Source organism: Pantherophis guttatus, chromosome 4 (genome assembly GCF_059756535.1).
Source record: "Pantherophis guttatus breed Tessera chromosome 4, ASM5975653v1, whole genome shotgun sequence".
NCBI classification, from domain to species: Eukaryota; Metazoa; Chordata; class Lepidosauria; order Squamata; family Colubridae; genus Pantherophis; species Pantherophis guttatus.
The window spans coordinates 76920012-76940895 of record NC_142066.1 but is presented as its reverse complement, the minus strand read 5'-3'; the positions used below and the strand labels follow the sequence as shown (position 1 = coordinate 76940895).

Sequence of the window (20884 nt, the reverse complement as noted above, 5' to 3'; positions counted from 1 at the left end):
GTATCATCATCATGTATCATCATCAGTATGAAATTATGTAATGTAGTCTGTCTGCTTTCCTCTCCATATATACAAAATATGTATTAATAATTTCAGCTACAATTACTAATTGCACAATTTGTGCAATTCTGTGATATACATGTTGGATACAAAAAAATCTAACCTAGCTGCTGTTTAGATGTCTCAAAGATTGTTTATTCCAGGACCTTATGCCAGCCTGAAGGATTTTTTTTATTTCAGTGACTGGATTCATTGCATAAGTGCAAGAAGCTCTATAGGGCCTGCTTGGCAATTTTGAGCTGCTTTTGAAGTTCATGAAAATTTTCCATATCATTCAGTTATATTTATTGATTCTGTATATTTTCAATTCTTTTCTTTATAGACCTGAAATACTTTGATTCTAACAAAGTATAGCCTTCTCTCAGATGGCTTATCTTATTTCTATAATACAGGTGACATTTGACCACAGTTGAGCCCAAAATTTGTTACTAAATGAGAAATTTGTTAAGTGAGTTTTGCTCCATTTTATGGCTTTTCTTGCCACATTTGTTAAGTAAATCACTGCAGTTGTTAAATTAGTAACACTGTTGTTAAATGAATCTGGCTTTCCCATTGACTTTGCTTGCCAGAAGGTCACAAAAGATGATCACATGACCCTAGGACATTCCAACCGTCATAAATATGAACCAGTTGTCAAGTATCCGAATGTAAATCACATGACCATGAGGATGCTGCATATGTGAAAACTGGTCATGTCTCTTTTGCCTTTGTAACTTTGAATGGTCATTCAATGAACTGTTGTAAGTCAAGGACTATCTGTATATGGAATAGCAAATACATTTGTCTTTTTTCAAAAAGTTTATTTTACAATTTACTTTTGGTGACATTGCACTAGCTACTGCATTGTGTGAGAATGCCAATGCCCAAGGTTCAGGGAGCAACAGCTAACCATGGATGATTAAAGGATCATTGTGGAAAGTGAAGGAGGTAACAGATTGTGCTTATTATGAATTTATACTGAGCTTGCCTAGATTTTTATACTAAAATTTTTCTCTTTGGTGTGCAAAGCTTCCCAAAGAGCTTTTCAGCAGTGTCCAACTGTCAGAAGAGGGAGCTGTTCTGATGCTGTATTTATGAAGTTAGGAATTTTTTTTACAGCACAATCGATACCTGAATGTAAAGGAAGCTGAAACAAGGAGTTCTTTGTTAAGTATCTATATTAATTGAATGCCCAAGAGAGCTAATAATAGTTTATTGTGATGAAAAGAGATTTTCAAACTAAATGATGAAAAGCAAATGGAATGGGAAAGAAAGAAGAGGAAAGTGGATTCTGTACCAAAATGAGACTATGAAGTAAGAAAAACATAAGTTTACAGGGATAGTTTAAAAAGTCAGGGTCGAATATTTGAGCTGAAAAGGTATTTGTGATTTGGGCACTTAATTGGTAAAGGAAAGAATGGAGATGAAAATGAAAGATACTTCATTTCACCAGAAGAGAAGTGGACAACCTGATGCTATGTAACGGTCCCCATCCTATTTTTTCAGCCTTCTGTGTGAATATCAGTGGCCAATTGGGAATCAATAGGATTCAGAGGGAAGAGGCTCAGATCAGAGTAAAATGCCAAAAAAAGATTTTATTGAATAAATACTAAAATGTTATGCAGACCACATCCCTTCAGCTTTATACTATTTTTCCGTAAGGGTCGTAAAATATAAACAATAACAATTGTAGATGGCTTGGTAGCACTTTTTATCAGTGACTTGGCCACAATTTCAGATAGTTGACCTTCTGCCAGATGTATTACTACTATTACAGTCATGTCAGGAACATCAAAGTGCTTCCAGGTTTGTTTGTTTTTTAGTATTTTTTTTTAAGACAAACAAACATTTAATACCTCAATCCTTCCTTCCCTGTGATATCTTGGTGTTATTTTCTAGGCTTCTTCTCCATCTTCCATAAGTTTCTTCTATCTTCATCTTCATCCAAACCATTCTAAAATTTCATTGCTAAAACAATATTGTAATCATCATTTATACATAATTATGGTATTAGTCATTTATACCTCTTTTCCAACCAACTATAAAAATAATTCCATGTTTTAAAATATTCTGATTCTTCCTTATCTTTAATCATCAGAGTTAATTTATTCATTTCTGTACAATCTAAATTTTTTTTATTACTTCTTCTTCCATAGGTATTTTCTCTGATTTCCAATTTTGAACATACACAATTCTTGCAACTGTTATTACATATATGATCAAATATACATTTTCCTTACTAATTTTCTCTGGAAAGATACCCAGTAGGAACAACTCTGATTTAAATTCAATACATTGCTGTATCATTTCTTCCAGCCAGATTTTAATCTTGTACCAGTATTTTTTTGCTTCAGGACAAGTCCACCACATATGGTAATAAGATCCTGGTGTTTGATGACATTTCCAGCAGGTAGCCGATTTATCTTTAAACATTTTTGCTAACTTCTCTGGTGGCATATGCCATCTATAAAACATTTTATATTGATTTTCCTTATATGCTGTGGACATTGTTAATTTATAGTTCCTTTCCCATAGTTGTTGCCATTTTTTAAACTCAATTGGATAACCAAAATTTCTACCCCAGGCTATCATTGTTTCTTTTAGTTGCTCTTCCTCTCATTCAATATATAGCAAAAAGTTATAATTTTTTTTATTACGTTTTCCTCTGTTCCCATGAGTATCTTATTTAGTTCAGTCTTTTCCATATAAAAACCATATAATTTAGTATCTTTTTCATATCTTGATCTTATTTGCATATACATGAACCAATCTTTCTCAATTCCCTGTTGTTCCAATTCTCATTACTCTTTCAGTTCCCCCTTATCCATTAATAACTCATTATATCTAACAATATTTCCAAAATTAAAGACATTTGGGTGTATTAAAGCTTCTGTTATTGATAACCATGTTGATATTTTCACATAAAAATTATCTCTAACCTTCTCCCATACCAGTAACGATGCATTTCTTATATAATATCTATGAAAGTATGTATGTGTCTTGCTTCTACCATGCCATAAAAAGGCATGCCATCCCAGTTATAAATCATGCCCTTCCAGTGTTAACAACCTTGTATTTCTTAATTCAATCCATTCTTTCAACCGTGTCAATGCTGCTGCTTGATAATATAATTCCCAATTTGGTAAACCAAATCCCCCTCGTAGTCTCGTTTCTTGCAACATTCTTAAACTTATTCTTACTTTTTTCCTTTGCCATATAAATTTCCCCATGATCTTATTAAGATATCAAAAACAAAAGTTTCATTTTTTTCTATCACAAGCACAAAGTCCAGAAGCAATTTCCAAATAGTAAAAAATTAAATATATTCTCTTTGGATAAAGGAATTGATTTAACAATCTCTACTTTTCCTTTCTGTGGGAAATAATATGTATTTCTGTTTACTCATTGATCTTTATAGATTATCATAATTTGTATTAAAAAAAATTTTCAATTTTTTTAACCCCAAAGAGGAAAAACACTTTTTTAAAATTTTAAAATGTTAACATTTTCTTTAAAAACATTTCTAAAATAAATAAGTCCTAATACATATTTTTTTAACTTCCTCTTAACATATATACTCTAAAATTTACTTTCAATAATACTTTACAAACTTTAAAAATTAGTCAAGTATTATGTATAAAGAAAAAAAAAAACCCTTTCATTTTCCAACCCACTTTACAAATCCAAAACCTAAAACCCAAAACTATATTAAAACTTTCTTTTAGTTATATATATCACACAATTAAAAATCCAACTAACTACAATTAGCTTATTAAATCTAAATCTCTCTCTCCAATTTATACTTATGGAATAAAATCTTTTTCTTCCCTTTAAAAGTCATAACCATATTTTCAAATTGGATTTCAATAATATTTTACAAACTTTGGGAATTAATGTATCATTAGATAAAAAAACTGGAAACAAACGTTTACAAACCCATTTTATAAACATAAAACTATATTAAGGCTTTCTTTGAATACATAGATCAAACTTGTAACTCTGATTAGTTCATTAAAATTAAGGCACCCCGTCTATCTTATCGACATAAAATCTTTTTGTTCTCAGGAATGTCTTTCCCTTTTCCTTAAGAAATTCTCAAGCTTGTCAATATCCATGAAAAAATGTCCTAAAGTTGTTTTATTAAAAATTATAGATTAACTTGGAGTTCTTCCATGTAGAATAAAACCTTTTCTGAGATACCAATCAGATCTCTTTTTCTCAAAGAATTTTCAGCCTTGTTAGTGTCATGAAGAAAAAGTCCCAAACTTGACATCTTAAGAGTTGTGAATTTACTTGAAACTCTTGTTTCAGTTGTACTAAGAGGGTTATATTCAAACTACCTTCATAATAGAAGTTGGTGTCAGTTTTTATTGCAAATTTGCCATTGAGTTGTTTGCCAGATATTTGTAAAGTTGTCTGAGTGGGTTGATAATTTTCTACACATAATTAGAATAAATAATTAGAATAAATAATTAGAATAACAGAGTTGGGGACCTTGGAGATCTTCTAGTCCACCTCCCTGTTTAGACAGGAAACCCTAAACCATTTCAAACAAATGGTTGTCCAATCTCTTCTTAAAAACTTCCAGTGTTGGAGCATTTACAACTTCTGCAGGCAAGTTGTTCCACTGATTAACCATTCTAATTGTCAGGAAATTTCTTTTTAGTTTTAGGTTGCTTCTCTCCTTGATTAGTTTTCATCCGTTGCTTCTTGCTTTGCCCTCAGGTGCTTTGGAGAATAGCTTGACTCCTTCTTCTTTGTGGCATTCCCTGAGATATTGGAACACTGCTATCATGTTACAACTAGTCCTTCTTTTCATTAAACTAGACATACTCAATTCAAGCAACCATTCTTTATATGTTTTAGCCTCCAGTCCCCTAATCATCTTTGTTGCTCTTCTTTGCACTCTTTCTAGAGTCTCAACATCTTTACATCGTGGCAACCAAAACTGGATGCAGTATTCCAAGTGTGGCCTTGCCAAGTCATTATGAAGTGGTATTTAATATTTCACATGATCTTGATTCTGTCCCTCTGTTAATGCAGCCTAGAACTGTATTGGCTTTTTTGGCAGCTGCAGCCTACTGCTGGCTCATATTTAAATGATTGTCCACTGAGACTCCAAGATCCCTCTTGCAGTTACTACTATTGAGCGAGGTACCACCTACTGTACCTGTGCATTTTGTTTTTCTTGCCTAAATGTAGAACCTTACTTTTTTCACCATTTAATTTCATTTTGCTAGATAGTGCCCAATGTTCAAGTCTGTCAAGATCTTAAACCCATCTTCTGGAGTGTTGGCTATTCCTGCCAGTTTGGTGTTGCCTGCAGATTTGATGACTTAGCCATCTATCTGCTCGTCCAAATCATTGATGAAGATATTGAAGAGTACTGGGCTTAAAACAGAGCCTTGGGGTGCCCCACTGCATACATCCCTCCATGTAGATGCAGTTCCATTGAGGACCACACGTTGATCATTGTGGTTGGTCAGCCATTTATGTATCCATCTGGTGGTGATGCTGTCTAACCCACATTTTTCTACTTTATCTAGTAGTAGGTTGTAGTCTACTTTATCAAATGCCTTACTGAAGTCCAAGTAAATTATATTAACAGCATTTCTCTGGTTCACTAATTTTGTCACTTTGTCAAAGAATGCAATAAGATTTGTCTGGCATGATCTTTTTTGACAAACTCATGTTGGCTTTTTGATTATGACCTCTACGTGTTCACTAAATTCATTATTTTATTATCTTTTCCAAAATTTTCCCAGGTATTCAGGTCAGGCTGATAGGTCTGTAGTTTCCTGGATCTATTCTCTTCCATTTTTTTTGAAGATGAGAACTACATCAGCTCTTTTCCAGTCCTCTGGTAATGTCCCAGTGCTCCAGGATCTTCCCGGCAGGAGGAGGTGTGGCGCAACAGAGCCATCACAGCTGCTGTTTGTTTAGTGGGGGGTGGGGGTGGTCCTGGCTATAAAGCATGGCTTCGGTTTTTTTTCACTGCGATTCCACTGCTTGTTCCACCCACTACCAGCCAGATGCCCTTGCTTTAGCCAAGCATTGCTTTGCTTACCTGATTTCCAGGTCTGTTGTATTTTTTTCTATTGTGTGCAGGAAAACATTGGTTTGTGGGGCTAAAAAAAAAATTCAATCGATTCCAACTTCGTGAGATTTTTTTGTTTCGTGAGAAGTTGAAATTGATTGATTCCACTTTATTTTTAGTCCCACAAAGTTTTGTTTCCCTGCACACGATGGTGAGAAATGCGAGAAATACAATGAAGCTGGAAATCAGGTAGGCAAAAAAATGTTCGGGGGAAGGTAAACTCTTCTGCCCACAAAAACCTCGTCTTTGACAGCTGATACCAAAAGGCAGAGCAAGAGCTGCCGAGAAGAAGCCAGTAGGCCTGGGAGTCTGGAATACCCTTCCTCCCCCACTCCACCTTTCTCCAACTGCCACACTCCCAAATTACAATGAAAGTGAGGGGCAGGAAGCCCTGCCATGCCTGGTGCGGGGGGGAGGAGAAGAGGTGGCAACAGGAGCTCCATCTTGCTCCACGCGCCCCAATGAAAGGCAGCAGCAGCCCGGCCACTTCCCTTGCCTGTCCTCTCTGGCGTTGGAAGCCAAGTGTCAGCCACACTCCCAGGTGCCCATGCAGAGATCAGGTAGGCTGCGGCAAGGCAGGCAAGTGGGCTGTGCTGTGTGGGAGGCAGCTAAGGGAGGAAGACTCACTAGGCAGAGATCAGCTGGGCTGTGGGGGCCGTGATCAAGGCAAGTAAGGGAACCAGAGAGCAGCAGCAGCTATGCCACAGGCATGACTGTAGGCATCGGTCAAGGTGGGCGGGGCGAGGTAAGGAGTGAGGGGCGGGGCCAGCCAGCAAATTAACAACTGGTTCGGCTGAAGTGGTGCGAACCAGTTGAATCTCACTGGTTCAGTGGTTCTGAGATTACGTCTGCCAGTTGTGGCAGAACCTTGAGGTGTAATCCATCTGGTCCTGATGATTAGTACTTGTCTAAGATGGGCAGGTGCTCACTTACCATTCTCTTCCCTATTTTAACTTGTATTCCTAATCTATTTTTTATTGTACTGTTTTTGATAGGTTGGACTGTTTTTTCCTTTTGTGTACAGATGGATGCAAAAACCGAGTAAAGCAGTTCTGGTTATTCCCTTTTTGTCACTTTATCCCACTAATGGACCAGTTGTTTCCCTGACTTTTTTATTGTTTTTAACATGTTGAAAAAAGCGTTTTGTTTTGTTTTGTTATATTTTACTTTTGTCGCAAGCCTTCATTCATTTTGAGCTTTAACTTTCCTTACTTCATCTTTGCAGGCTCGGGCTATTTGCTGATATTCTGCCTTAGTTATGTGCTCCTCTTTCCACTTTTTATAGTTGTCCTTTTTGTCTTTTCTCTAATTGCACCTTTTGCCTTTTATACCATCTCTACCATCTATATCTTTAGTACCAATTTGGTTTACAAAATCAGTTATTTTATTTTATAGAGACTTCAAAGGCTTCCCTAATAATAAACTCAAGCTAGGTTTAAGCAGCTTCATAGCTCCCTCTAGTGGTCAATATATGTATTTAATGTAATTATTTATTTATTGTTTTTCTTGCCAGAGTTCATAAAAATCAGAGCATTTCAACTATCCACAGAGCTACACATTGTAGAGATAATGAAATCAAATCATTACTTTCTATCCTTACACTTCTCCATCAAAATTAAGAAAAAAAATACTCCACACTTCTAGTAATCTTTTTCCTTTTCCTTTAACAATAAATAAATCTAAAAAATGGCATAGAGGTTCAAAAAAAGTAACAGGCTTTGATGAAAGAAGGACTTCAAACTTTTAGCTAGTAAAGATAATAGTCTCATAAATCGATTAAGAAATGAAAGGCACAAATTGTGTGTTTGAGAAATAAATTCCAAAGCGGCTATTTTTCTAATGATGAAGTGATTGCAGCCCTGCCACCAAGCTGTTGGCTCACCAGCTGTTTCAAAGCATAGCTCCTGAAGCTACTTGCAGACCATTGCTGTATGGAGGATCTTGTGGGATGATTCTAGGACTCTTCCTAGCCCAGAAGAGTCATATAAATTACCTGCAGTTCTGAATATTTGTAATTGAGTAGCATTATGCTTCTATTTAGTTGAGGCAAGAGTTCACTGCTAGTATGTTTACATTCTCTCATTTCCTCCCCCCCTCCCCCCATTTTTTAAGGCTATGGTCAGACTGGTCCAAAATTTCAACAAGCAGGTTATGACTCAGTTGCAGCTGCTGTTTCCGGACTCTTGCATATCACAGGGCCTGAGGTATGTTTCTGTAAGTAAAATAAAATAGCCTGTTAAAATTGAAAACTTCACTCGTACATATCATAAAGCATGTACTAATGAGCAGAATTAATAAAGTTAGAAAATAAAAATCAGCAGAAAGAACATAGTAAATATATAAGTACAAATGACCTCAGATTCTTTCAATTACATGAGAAGTTGTAATTATTGAATTGCTTTCAGATTATCAGCAATTTGTAAAATTTTGATACTAAGAAAGAATGTTTTCTTAGCCATAAGAATTATTGCCAACTTGTTCCTAGAATCATTTGATTCCTGAATTTTCTCCATATACAGAGCAAACTATATTTGTTAGCCAGTTTGAAATTAATTTATGACAGCATACAGTATATTCACTACCTATTTCTAACAGAAAAAAAATAAAATTATCAGTGAATAAGAACATGAGACAGTAAAAACAATACACTTCTAAATAAAGGTATAGTACTTTAGGTACAGCCCATTAGGGTTGTAAGTCAAAATTGTTGTAACATGAATTGGACTCATTTTTATGACATTTTTAAAAAAATATTTGTGCATTTTTCTTTAACATAGATTAGTGCTTAATAGGCAGTTTATTGTCTGGGTCAATTTACTTATACATAATATCATTAATAGTAACAATATTTACTTGTATATAGTGGTGTTCTAATTTCTACCTCTATTGTCTAAGCATTGGTAAAACAAATCCCATATTAAAAATATTCTGTATCTTTTTTATCCTTTATCTTTAATATTAACCTATCCATTTCCGCACAGTCTAATATTTTTCTAATTATGTTTTCATCTGTAGGAATTTCCTCATTTTTCAAATATTGTGCAAATACAACACATGTAGTATTAAATGTACAACCCCTCTGTTATATTTTTCTGGTAATATACCTAACAAAAATATTTCTGGCTTTAAATCTATATGTTGCTTTATCATTTTCTCTAACCATGTATGTATTTTCATCCAGTTTTTTTTGCCTTTGGTCATGTCCACCAAATATGGTAGTACGAACCTAGTATGTGATTGTGCCTTTTTTTTATGTTAAAGTTTGCTCTCGAGTCCCCATTCACTATTACTTTTGCCATTTTTTGAAATATATAGTCTTAATCATATTCATAAACTTCTCACCATATTCCATACACTCTAGCTGTTGAACCATGAATTGCCAATTTACATTGTTAAATGCTTTCTGCACATCTAACACTATTTTATTTGTCAGAGTATATATCATAATATTCCAGCATATCTAAGATAACTCTTACATTGTTCTTAATTTGTCTTAGATAAAAATCCATTTTGGTCAGGGTGGCTAAATTCTTTCAAAAATCTTTTTAATCTTTCTGCTATTATTGATGCAAATATTTTATAATCTTAAAATCATAATTTAATAGAGATATAGGCCTATAATTCTTTATCTGTGTTAAATCTGAGTCTTTCGGTATTAAAATAATAGTGGCTTCTATCCACGAGTTTGGCATCTTAGTTTCCAATACATTATAAACCCCAAGCATTGACATATTCAATATATCCTGAAAATATTTATACACTTCTGCAGGTAATCCATCTGGTCCTGGTGTTTTATTATTTTTTTGTCTATTTATTTCATCTGTTAAATCCATCATCGTTATTCTTTCATTTATCATTGCTCTCACATTTTCAGCCATTTTTGGTAGTTTAGCCTTCTCTAAGTATTGCTTTATCTTTTCCACAGATTTTTTCTTGATCATATAATTTCCCAGAGAACTCCTAAATTATTTTCTTTATAGACTTATTTTGGTACTGTAAAGTTTGTTGCTCATCTTGTAGTTTGCTCATCAGTTTCTTCTCCTTTTTCAATTTATATGCTAACCGTCTTCCTGGTTTATTGGCACTTTCAAAAAAAAATTGTTTTGCTCTTTTGATTATTTCATTTCATTTTCATTTAATTTAATTTGTATACCGTCCTACTCCCGAAGGACTCAGGGCGGTGAACAGGCACAGAATAAAACACGTAAAATACAAAAATTAAGAACAAAAGTAAAATCAAATTAAATCAATTTAGCCCAAGACAAATTTAAAACCCCAGGTTAAGAACGAATTAAAATTTACATTAAAAAAGAATGGGAAAGGTTAGGCCAGACCAGCCTGATGAAATAAAAAGGTTTTAAGAGCGCGGCGGAAGGTGCGTAGATCCGGGATCCTCCATATCTCCGGGGGGAGCTCGTTCCAGATAGTAGGTGCCCCCACAGAGAAGGCTCTGCCCCTGGGGGCCGCCAGCCGACATTGGCCGATGGCACCCGGAGGAGTCCCTCTCTGTGAGAGCGTACTGGCCGGTGGGAGGCTGTTTGTGGCATCAGGCGGTCCCGTAAATAACCAGGCCCTAAGCCATGGAGCGCTCTAAAGGTGGTAACCAAAACCTTGAAGCGCACCCGGAAGACCACCAGGAGCCAGGGCAGCTTGCGCAGGAGAGATGTTACATGGGAGCACCATGTCGCTCCCATAACCACCCGTGCAGCCGCACTCTGCGCCAGTTGGAGCCTCCGGGTGCTCCTCAAGGGAAGCCCCATAGAGAGCATTGCAGTAGTCCAGGCGGGAAGTGACGAGGGCATGAGTGACCGTGTTTAAGGGTCCAGAAAGGGACGCAACTGGCGAATCAGGCGAACCTGATGGAAAATCCTTCCGGTCACAGCCGTCAGGTGCTCTTCTAAAGACAACCGTGAATCCAGGAGGACGCCCAAGTTGCGCGCCCTCTCCGTGGGGGCCAGCGATTCGCCCCCGATAGTCAGCGATGGCGTCAACTGACTATATCGGGACGTCAGAAACCACAGCCACTCGGTCTTGGATGGGTTGAGCCTGAGCCTGTTCCTTCCCAACCAGATCCGCACTGCCTCCAGGCACCGGGACATCACTTCAAGAGCATCACTGGGGTGGTCCGGGGTGGAGATGTACAGCTGAGTATCATCAGTGTACTGATGGTACTTCACCCCGAAATCACGGATGATCTCACCCAGCGGCTTTACATAAATGTTGAACAGAAGGGGCGAGAGGACCGACCCTTGTGGCACCCCACATATAAGGCGCCTCAAGGTTGACCTTTGCCCCCCTGCCAACATAGACTGCGACCGGTCAGAGAGAAAGGAGGAGAACCATCGCAACACGGTGCCTCCTACCCCCAACTCTTCCAACCGGTGCAGCATGATACCATGGTCGATGGTATCAAAAGCCGCTGAGAGATCTAATAGGACCAGGACAGAGGAGCAACCTCTGTCCCGAGCCCTCCAGAGATCATCCACGAACGTGACCAATGCCGTTTCCGTGCTGTACCCAGGCCTGAAGCCCGACTGGAATGGATCCAGATACGCCGTTTCATCCAGGTGCTGGGGGAACTGTCGTGCAACCATACTCTCAACAACCTTCACAATAAAGGGAAGATTGTAGACCGGATGATAATTCGACAACACTACCGGATCCAGGGAAGGCTTCTTGAGGAGAGGCCTCACCACCGCCTCTTTCAAGGCGGTGGGGAAGTCACCCTCACCCAATGAAGCATTTATAATCCCCTGGAGCCAGCCTCGCATCACCTCCCGGGAAGCCAGCACTAACCAGGAGGGACATGGGTCCAACAAACATGTGGTCGCATTCAGTCTCCCCAGAATCCTGTCCACATCATCAGGAGTCACAGGATCAAACTCATCCCAGATAACATTCTCAAGACCTGCCCCAGTTGTCCCCCCTGAACCTACCCAGTCAGAGTCCAGATCTTCCCGAATCTGAGTGATTTTGTCATGCAGATACTGTACAAAATCCTCGGCTCTACCCTCCAAGGGGTCCTCCCGTGCTCCCTGGTGGAGTAAGGAGCGGGTCACCCTAAACAGGGTGGCCGGGCGATTATCTGATGACGCAATAAGAGCAGCAAAATAATTACATTTCGCTGCTTTTATCGCCACTAGGTAATTCCTAATATGAGATCTTACTAGTGTCCAGTTGGATTCGGAAAGGCTGGCCCTCCAACTGCTCTCTAGGCGTCTTTTCCCGCACTTCATCTCCCTCAGCTCCTCATTGAACCAGGGAGCCAGGTGAGATCGGCACCGGGTCAGAGGCCGCAAAGGCACGACCCGATCCAGAGCTCCAGTGGCTGACCTATCCCAGGCGGCCACTAGTTCTCCAGTCGAGGCGTGTGCCAGAGCCTCAGGAAATGGCCCAAGCTCCATCTGGAACCTGTCAGGTTCCATCAGGCGCCTGGGGCGGAACCATCTTACCGGCTCTGCCTCCCTGTGGCAGGGTGCAGCGGTTTGAAGGTCAAAGTGAAGGAGTGAGTGATCTGACCATGACAAGGGCTCGGTGACTATATCCCCTGTTTCAAGATCATTCAACCACTGTCCAGAGACAAAAACTAAGTCCAGCGTGTTTCCCCCCGTGTGGGTAGGGCCATGAATTAGCTGGGTCAGGTCCATAGCTGTCATGGAAGCCATGAACTCCTGAGTCACCTCAGACGTCTCACCCACGGATGGCAGGTTGAAATCCCCCATGACCATAAGTCTAGGGGTATCAACCGCCACCGCGGCGATGACGTTAAGTAGCTCAGGCAGGGTTGCTGCCACGTGGCAGAGAGCCAGGTACGTGATCAGCACACCCATCTGAACCCCATGATCCCACTTCACAAGGAGGGACTCACAGCCGGCCGTCTGAGGGACAGTGGCCTCCCTCGGCCTAAGACCTTCTTTAATAATAACCGCTACCCCCTTGCCCCTCCCCTGTGGCCTCGGCTGATGAAATGCATGGAAACCTGGTGGGCACATTTCTACGAGGGGGACCCCCCTCTGGGCCCAACCAGGTCTCCGTAATACCTGCCAGGTCTGCTCCCCCCTCCTACACAAGATCAGGGGGGCCTTATTTACTACAGACCTGGCATTGCACAGCATCAGCCGAAGGCCTGGGCCCTGAGGAACTGGGCAACCTGGGGAACGGGTGGAGCCCTTGGGAGCCGGAGTGTGCTACCGCTCGTAAACAGCGAACGCGCGCTGCCCTAACACGATATGGCCCACTGTTTCCGCCGTATCTGCCCCTTCCACTCACAGAATTGATGTTAAAAATACTATCTGGATAAGCTCTGACCCCCCCCTCAACCCCGGGCCCCCCACCTCCCCCACCGCGCTTCATAGCCACACCCGACCCTCCCTTTAGTGGGTTTTCCCCTATACCCACAACCTGATTTCTAATCCAACCCTCCCCCCTCCCGGAACCTCTTAAAAGATTAACTAAAAATTTAGATAAAAAACCCCTCAACTCCCTCTTTGCGGCATGCCACCTCTCTGGGTTCCAAAACCCATCATCGAGGTAGGCTCTCGATAACGTGGAGGGCCAGGCCTGCGAGAGGGGGGAGTCTCGCAGCGCAAGAAGTTCAGCGGTGGAGTACATTCACAAACGGAAGAGGTGAGGATGACCTCTGGCAGGGTTCATAGCATCTAAAAGTCCTGAGGACAGAAGGCAGCAAACTTAAAGATGTGGGAAGCTGGACTCCACTGTCCTCCCACAACAGTGGAGAGAGTCTTATGTCATTTCTGCATATCCAGGGGGTGTTCCTTCCAGGCATCCTCTCACGATGCTTGGGCAGATATAGTAAGTTCTAAAGAAAAGTCAGGAAACTGTCCCCTCAGGTCGGAATGGCAGTGGTGACCCGGACTCCCTCAGGGCCCATACCAAGCTGTCCATTTGTCCACTAGTCAGGGGCAATAGTTGAAATAAAGCTGGTTCAGAAGATTAGTTGTGCCAATTCTTATTTTTCTATTAGATTTAGTTTATGTTTTATTATTTCCATTTGGATCTTTAAGTTTCCCTTCTGCGGTTCTCTTTGTAATTCTAATTCCAGTTTTTTATGTTTTTATGTTTATGTTTTAATGTCTTATGTTGTTGTCTTCCCCCCCTCCCCTATTTTTTCTTGCTAGGTATGTTATGGCTAGTCCCCTAATATATGCTTTGGCTGTGTCCCATAGGTTTTGCAGCGAAGTCTCTTTTTTTGTTTTCCTTAAAGAAGAATTCCATTTCTTTGACTGTTGTTTGTATAAATTCTTTATCTTTAAGTATAGACTGATTCAATGCCTACCTCAACCTTTTTTTTTTTTTTTGGCCCTTCTAACTTATTTTATTGGATTATGGTTGGCCCAAACATTAGTTCTAATCTCTATTTCTTGCACGTGTTTTCTCAATTCCAATGACATCCATATCATATCAGTTTTTGACCATGATTTGTGCCTATTTGAATAGAGTGTATACTCTATTCAGATACAGTAAGGACCAGTAAGGTAAGATACAGAAAGGACCAAGAGGAGGGAAGAATAGACTTAAAACAAAATCGATTGGACAAACTATTAGAATCTAAAGAAGGGAAATTAATTTTGAAAATCTATAAATATTTACTTGAATACGATTTGGCAGAAGAATTGGTAAAGGGCAGATGATAGTGTGGACGAGGAACATTGGGCACAGCATACAGCTGGAAGATTGGGAAACAGCATGGGAAAACAACTATAGCATGACAAAATCAGTAGTTTATAAAGAAAATCACTATAAGATGTGGTACCGATGGTATCTGGCACCCGCAAGGTTAGCAAAAATGTATCCGAATGTAAATCCGGCTTGCTGGAAAAAGAAATTTGTTTGGCAAGGGAATAAAGCAAAAATAAGACTGAAAATGTTGCAAGAATTAAAAAACAATGAGGATTTTGGATTACCAGATTGGGAGCTCTACTACCAAGCTTTTGTTTTAACATGGCTGAGAGAATGGATAACTCTCAAACACAGAAGACTACTGTTGCTGAAAGGACATAATTAGGATGGCATGCTTTCTTATAGTATGACAAAAATAAGGCTCATGAATACTTTCAAAGATGACATATAAGAAATGCTCTACATTTAGTATGGGAAAAGGTGAAAACAAAAATGTATATAAAATTACCTGTTTGGCACTCAACTATGGAAGCATTTACACATCCAAATGTAGTGAATTTGGAAAAAATCTTAACATATAAAGACATTTTGAAGGCAGAAGGGAAACTTAAAACTAAACAACAGTTACAAAAATCAAGATGTGGACCTATCATGGTGGCCATTTATGCAAATACAATTGAGATACCCCAAAATTCATTCTTAAGTATCCCATACATCTCAGTATTCCATTTACAGAACAAAGACAATGAGAGTTTGTTTTATATATAAAAATCTCATCAGGTTGCTTTTAAAAAGAAAGATATATCTAAGAAATTGAATTTATTTGTCATGATCAGACATTGTGATCATTCTAATTTTATATATTTTTCTCTCTCTGCTTTGATTGCAAATAGCTTGGTAAATATTTGTAAAGCTATTTATTTTCTGTAAAGGGGATTCCTGGTAATTATTTAGGGTTATCAATATGATATGGAATGCCAAAAAATAGAAAAATGTTATTTTTAGGAAATGTATAAAAACCCGATCAGTGTTCTATAAATTAAAAAATATTTAGAAAGCAAAGAAAAGCATAGTAAAATATTGTCTAGTATCAAATGGAGACCTACAATTCTCAGATATTTTTAAACTTTTTCATTGTTGGCTGTATCAATTGGAACTTCCAGAACATGTATTTCAAAAATAACTAAAGGATCACATATTAATTATATCTGGACTAACAAAAATATCATTAAAATCTATATTTGGAAATAACATATAAGACAAATATTTATTTTGGGGAAATGATGGCTCAACAGTTAAAGATGCTAGCTGATAGCTCCAGTTTGAGACCTGAACACTGCACGATGGGGAGGGTCCCATTATTTGCCTCAGCTCCTGCCAATCTAGCAGTTTGAAAGCATGTAAATGTGAGTAGTTAAATATATACCATTTTGGTGGGAAGATAATAGCGTTCTGTGCACCTTAATCTGTAGTCATGCTGGTCACATGACCATGGAAGTGTCTTCGGACAATACTAGCTCCCTCAGAGCGGAGATGAGCACCACCCCCTAGAATCAGATAGAACTGGACAGGGAAAACCTTTAGCTTACATTTCTTTTAATTTCTAAGTATATCATGCATTATAATTGTAAATTTTCCAGTATGGGGATTTTTTCCTCAAATGATTAATATTCTTTGGCTACTATGAAAAAGTTTAAAAGGTTTTTTTAAAATATAATTTTATTTATAGTTTTTTCTTTAACATCATAAGTGCCTAGTGAACAGTGTATTGTCTGGGTCGATATAGTTTATACACAATACTATTAATAATGATACTATTTAGATATACATAATCATAATCTTTCAACTTCTAACATTTGTGTATACATTCTATTATATATCAGTATACATAATACTATTTACTCAATTTCTACTTTCTACCTCTTTTTTTCCCTAACTCTTAATAGAATAGCCACCATATTAAGAAGTATTCTATATCTATCTATCATCTCTTATCCTTTTTAAAATTTCCACTCTTACTGACTTTTTGATAAATCTTTCATGTTTCTCCCTTGGAATCTTGCATCTCCTTACATCATGCTTATTTAGTCTTAAGTATTTCTTTTTTTTTTTTGGAAAACTTTATTGAGTTTTAAAAAAAACATAAATATATTAACATTTTCAATTAACATCAGATGTGCAGTGTTTTAACTATATACAGAAATAATATTCTGGTGATAATTTCGAATTACTTTTTACCATTATTTAACACACCTTTTGGTCTTTCTTTCATTTTATCATGCATCCTTTATACCAACTTTCCCACTCAATATAATAATCTGACTTCTCATCATCGTTTAATTCATAAGTTAATTTAATCATCTCTGCGCACTCCAGTATTTTCCTAATTATAAGCTCTTCTGGTGGTTGGGTTTTCTCTTTCCAATACTGTGCGTATGCCAGTCTGGAGCCTGTAATTATATGAATCATTAAATGAATCTTTTCCTTTCCGTATGGCTTCTTTACTATTCCCAGGAGAAATATCTCTGGTGTTAATTCAATATCTTCGCCAATTATTTCGTATAACCATCTCCTAATCTTACTCCAATATCCTTTTGCTTCCGGGCATGTCCACCACATGTGAAAGAAGGTGCCTTGACCGTGGCCACATTTCCAACAATTGGGGTGTATATTAGGGTATATCTTTGCTAGTCTGGCCGGGGCTAAATACCATCTATGGAGCATTTTGTAATGGTTTTCCTTGTATGTCGCCGCTCTAGTCAATTTAAGGTTCCTATTCCATGCCTCCTCCCATTCCCTAAAATTTACATCTCGTCCAATATTTTTCTCCCATGCATTTATTTGATTCTTTGTTATATCCTCGGATTTATCATCATCTAATAAATAATTATATAGTTTAGCCAAAATCTTTTTACCTGTTCCCATCAGGACTTTATCCAATCCATTTGGTCCAAATTCTAAGCCGAATTGTTCTTTGTCTTTCTGGTATCTAGATTTTATTTGTAAATAGGTCCACCAATCTAAAGTTATGCCTTGCTCTCTTAAAGTATCATTTGATTTAAGATTCCCTCCTTCATCTAAAATATCTTTGTACCTGCCCATTTTCTCCATTCCCCATCTATTGGGATAGATCAGGGCCTCCATCGTTGAGAGCCAACTTGGGACTTTTTTGTAATATCTTTGCCTAATCGGGGTCCATGTTTGTATCAATGAGTCTCTTAATTTTATGTCTATGAAAATATGTCTTCCTTTTCTTCTTTACCTCCCAAATGTGAGCATGCCACCCTTTTTGTAGATCGTGGCCTTCTACAAATCCTCTCGTTTTCCAGGGTGATCCAATTTCTTATCCAGACTAGCTTAGCTGCCCTGTAATATATTTCCCAATCGGGGAGCCCAAATCCACCTATATCTCTTTTGCCCCTTAAAATTTTAATAGAAAACCTCGGTTTCTTCCCCTCCCATATAAATTCTCTGATAATTTTATCTAATTCTGAAAAAAACTTTTTATCTAAATTCACCGGTATGTTTTGGAATAAAAATAATATATTGGGGAGAATATTCATCTTAATTGCGGCTATCTTGCCCAAAAGTGACAATCTTATTTTCTTCCATCTGTCAAGGTCTTGTTTCATTTTTCTAATTAAGGGGGTATAGTTGTCCTCTTTTAAGGTCGAACATCTTGATATAATCCAAATTCCTAGGTATTTAATTTTTTTGGCAACCTGTAGTCCTAATATTTCTTCTATCTCATTTTTCTGACTCTCAGTTGTGTTCTTAATCAGTACTTTGGTTTTAGTTTTGTTCAGTATAAAGCCTGCCACTTCTCCGTATTTGCCCAATTCCTCTAACACTTTTGGTCCTGATTCTATGGGGTCCTCAACAATTAAGGCTACATCGTCTGCAAATGCTTGCGTCTTGTAGATTTTCCTAATCTTCAGACCTTTTATTTCCTAATTTGTTCTAATTTTCCGTAAAAGAACTTCTAGGGCCAAAATAAACAATAGTGGAGATAGGAGGCAGCCTTGCCTTACCCCCTTGCTAATTTGAAATGTTTTGGTCCTATCTCCATTCACCAAAATACTCGCCTTTTGATTGTCATAGATAGATTTGATCATCATTTCAAAATTTGTTCCGAATTTCATTATCTCAATTTGTTTGGTCATAAATTTCCAATTTAAATTGTCGAATGCCTTTTGGGCATCAACAAAGATTAAGGCCATCTGTTTTTTGGGGTGTTCTTCATAGTACTCTAGGGTGTCTAGCACAATTCTCAAATTGTCTCTAATTTGCCTCTCCGGGAGGAATCCGTTCTGATCCTTATATATCCAATTATTTAGTATCTTTTTCATTCTTTCTGCCATTATGCCCATGAATAGATTATAATCAGTATTTAGGAGCGAAATTGGTCTATAATTCTGAATTTGTTTTAGGTTGGCACCTTCTTTCGGCACAAGTGTGACATGCGTTTCCTTCCACGACTCTGGGATTTTATAGCCTATCAATGCATCATTAAAAATTTCTACCAATTTTGGTTGCAATATTTCTTCTAATTTTTTATATATTTCCCTTGGGAATCCATCGGGACCTGGCGCTTTATTGTTTTTCAATTTGGAGAGGGCTGTTTTTAGTTCTTCAATTGTAATCTTCCTATTAAGCATTTCTCTCTCTTCTTCTGTTATTTGTGGGAGCTCTGCATTTGTCAAATATTGCTCTATTTTGCCTTCTGGTACCTCCTCTTCTTTGTATAGAGTTTCATAATATTCTCTAGCTCTTTCCAATTTTTCTTCTTCTTTAGTCAATAGCTTGCCCTTAGAGTCTTCTAAAATGTGAATTGTCCCCTTTTCATTTTCCTTTTTTAATTTATAGGCCAACCACCTGCCCAATTTGTTAGTATTCTCAAAGAGATATTGTTTCGTTCTTTTCATTTTTTGCGCTAGCTCCTCTTGCTCAATGATATTTACTTTGTGCTTCCACATCATCCAACTTTCTTTGGCTGTTTCATCTTCCGGATTGTCTTGAAGTTTTCTTTCTGATTCTCCTAAATGATTTAGATAGTCTTCCAGGGTCTTCCTTTTTTCCTTATTTTTATGTATGCTATATGAGATCACAACTCCTCTCAAGTAGGCCTTCATTGTGTCCCATACTATTGCGCGGGGCGTGCCCTTGTTTTCGTTTTCCTTGAAAAAGAAGTTCACTTCTTCTTTGAGTTTTTGTATATATTCTCTGTCGCCCAGTAATTTAGCATTAAACCTCCACCTCCGTTGGTACTTCCTCTGTACAGACTTCCATCTAATTTCTATGGGGTTGTGGTCTGCCCAATCATTCAGGTTAATTACAGCCGTTCCAATTTCTAACCCCAGATTCCTGCTGACCCATACCATGTCTATTCTAGACCACGACTTTTGTGCATTTGAAAAGAAAGTGTATTGCCTATCATTTGGGTGCAGGGTACGTCAAATATCAATTAGGTCTAATTCATCGACTAAATCAAAAAAAGCTCTCGGTAAATTTGTCCTTTTATTTTTTTTTTTGCTTTATTACTCTTGTGATCCTTCTCCAAATCGACAATGCCATTAAAATCCCCTATTATACAGATTTCATTATACGCCATTTTTACTATTTGTTCATGAAGTTTCTTAAAAAATTCTCCCTGTTTTTTGTTTGGAGCATATATGCCCACTAATAATACCTTGGAGTTCCCTCTCTTAATTTCAATCATAAGAATTCTGCCCTTTGTATCTTTAAACTTTTGCTCTGCTTCAATTCCTTTCTTTACATAAATTACCACCCCCTCTTCTTTTTCTCTGCCAACGAAACAAATGTTTGACCAATTTTTTTATATTCTAAACATTTACCCTCTTCTTTTTTTATGTGCACCTCTTGTAGACGCATTATATCAACATTTTGTTTACCTAGTTTTGTTAATAACAGAGCCTTGGTAGTACAGGGGTTTAAGGCACCCTGTTATTAAGCTGGTTATTAAGACCAGCTGTCTGCAATTACTGCAGGGTTCGAATCTCGCCAAGGCTCAAGGTTGACTCAGCCTTCCATCCTTTCTAAGGTAGGTGAAATGAGGACCCAGTTTGTGGGGCAATAAGCTGACTTTGT

At 38.0% G+C, this 20884-nt stretch overlaps 1 protein-coding gene across 28 annotated transcripts in view; it reads left to right on the top strand.

Annotated features, from left to right (window-relative positions):
- Positions 1 to 20884, top strand: part of SUGCT (succinyl-CoA:glutarate-CoA transferase) — a 529555-nt gene that overhangs the window by 31054 nt on the left and 477617 nt on the right. For all 28 annotated transcript variants that reach the window (XR_015733898.1, XR_015733900.1, XR_015733901.1 and 25 more), the window contains exon 7: positions 8249 to 8340. Coding sequence is in view for 21 of the 28 variants with exons in the window: in XM_034415734.2 (XP_034271625.1) it covers positions 8249 to 8340 (92 nt within the window). In the remaining 7 variants the exon portion in view is untranslated. The remainder of the gene's footprint in view (positions 1 to 8248; positions 8341 to 20884) is intronic.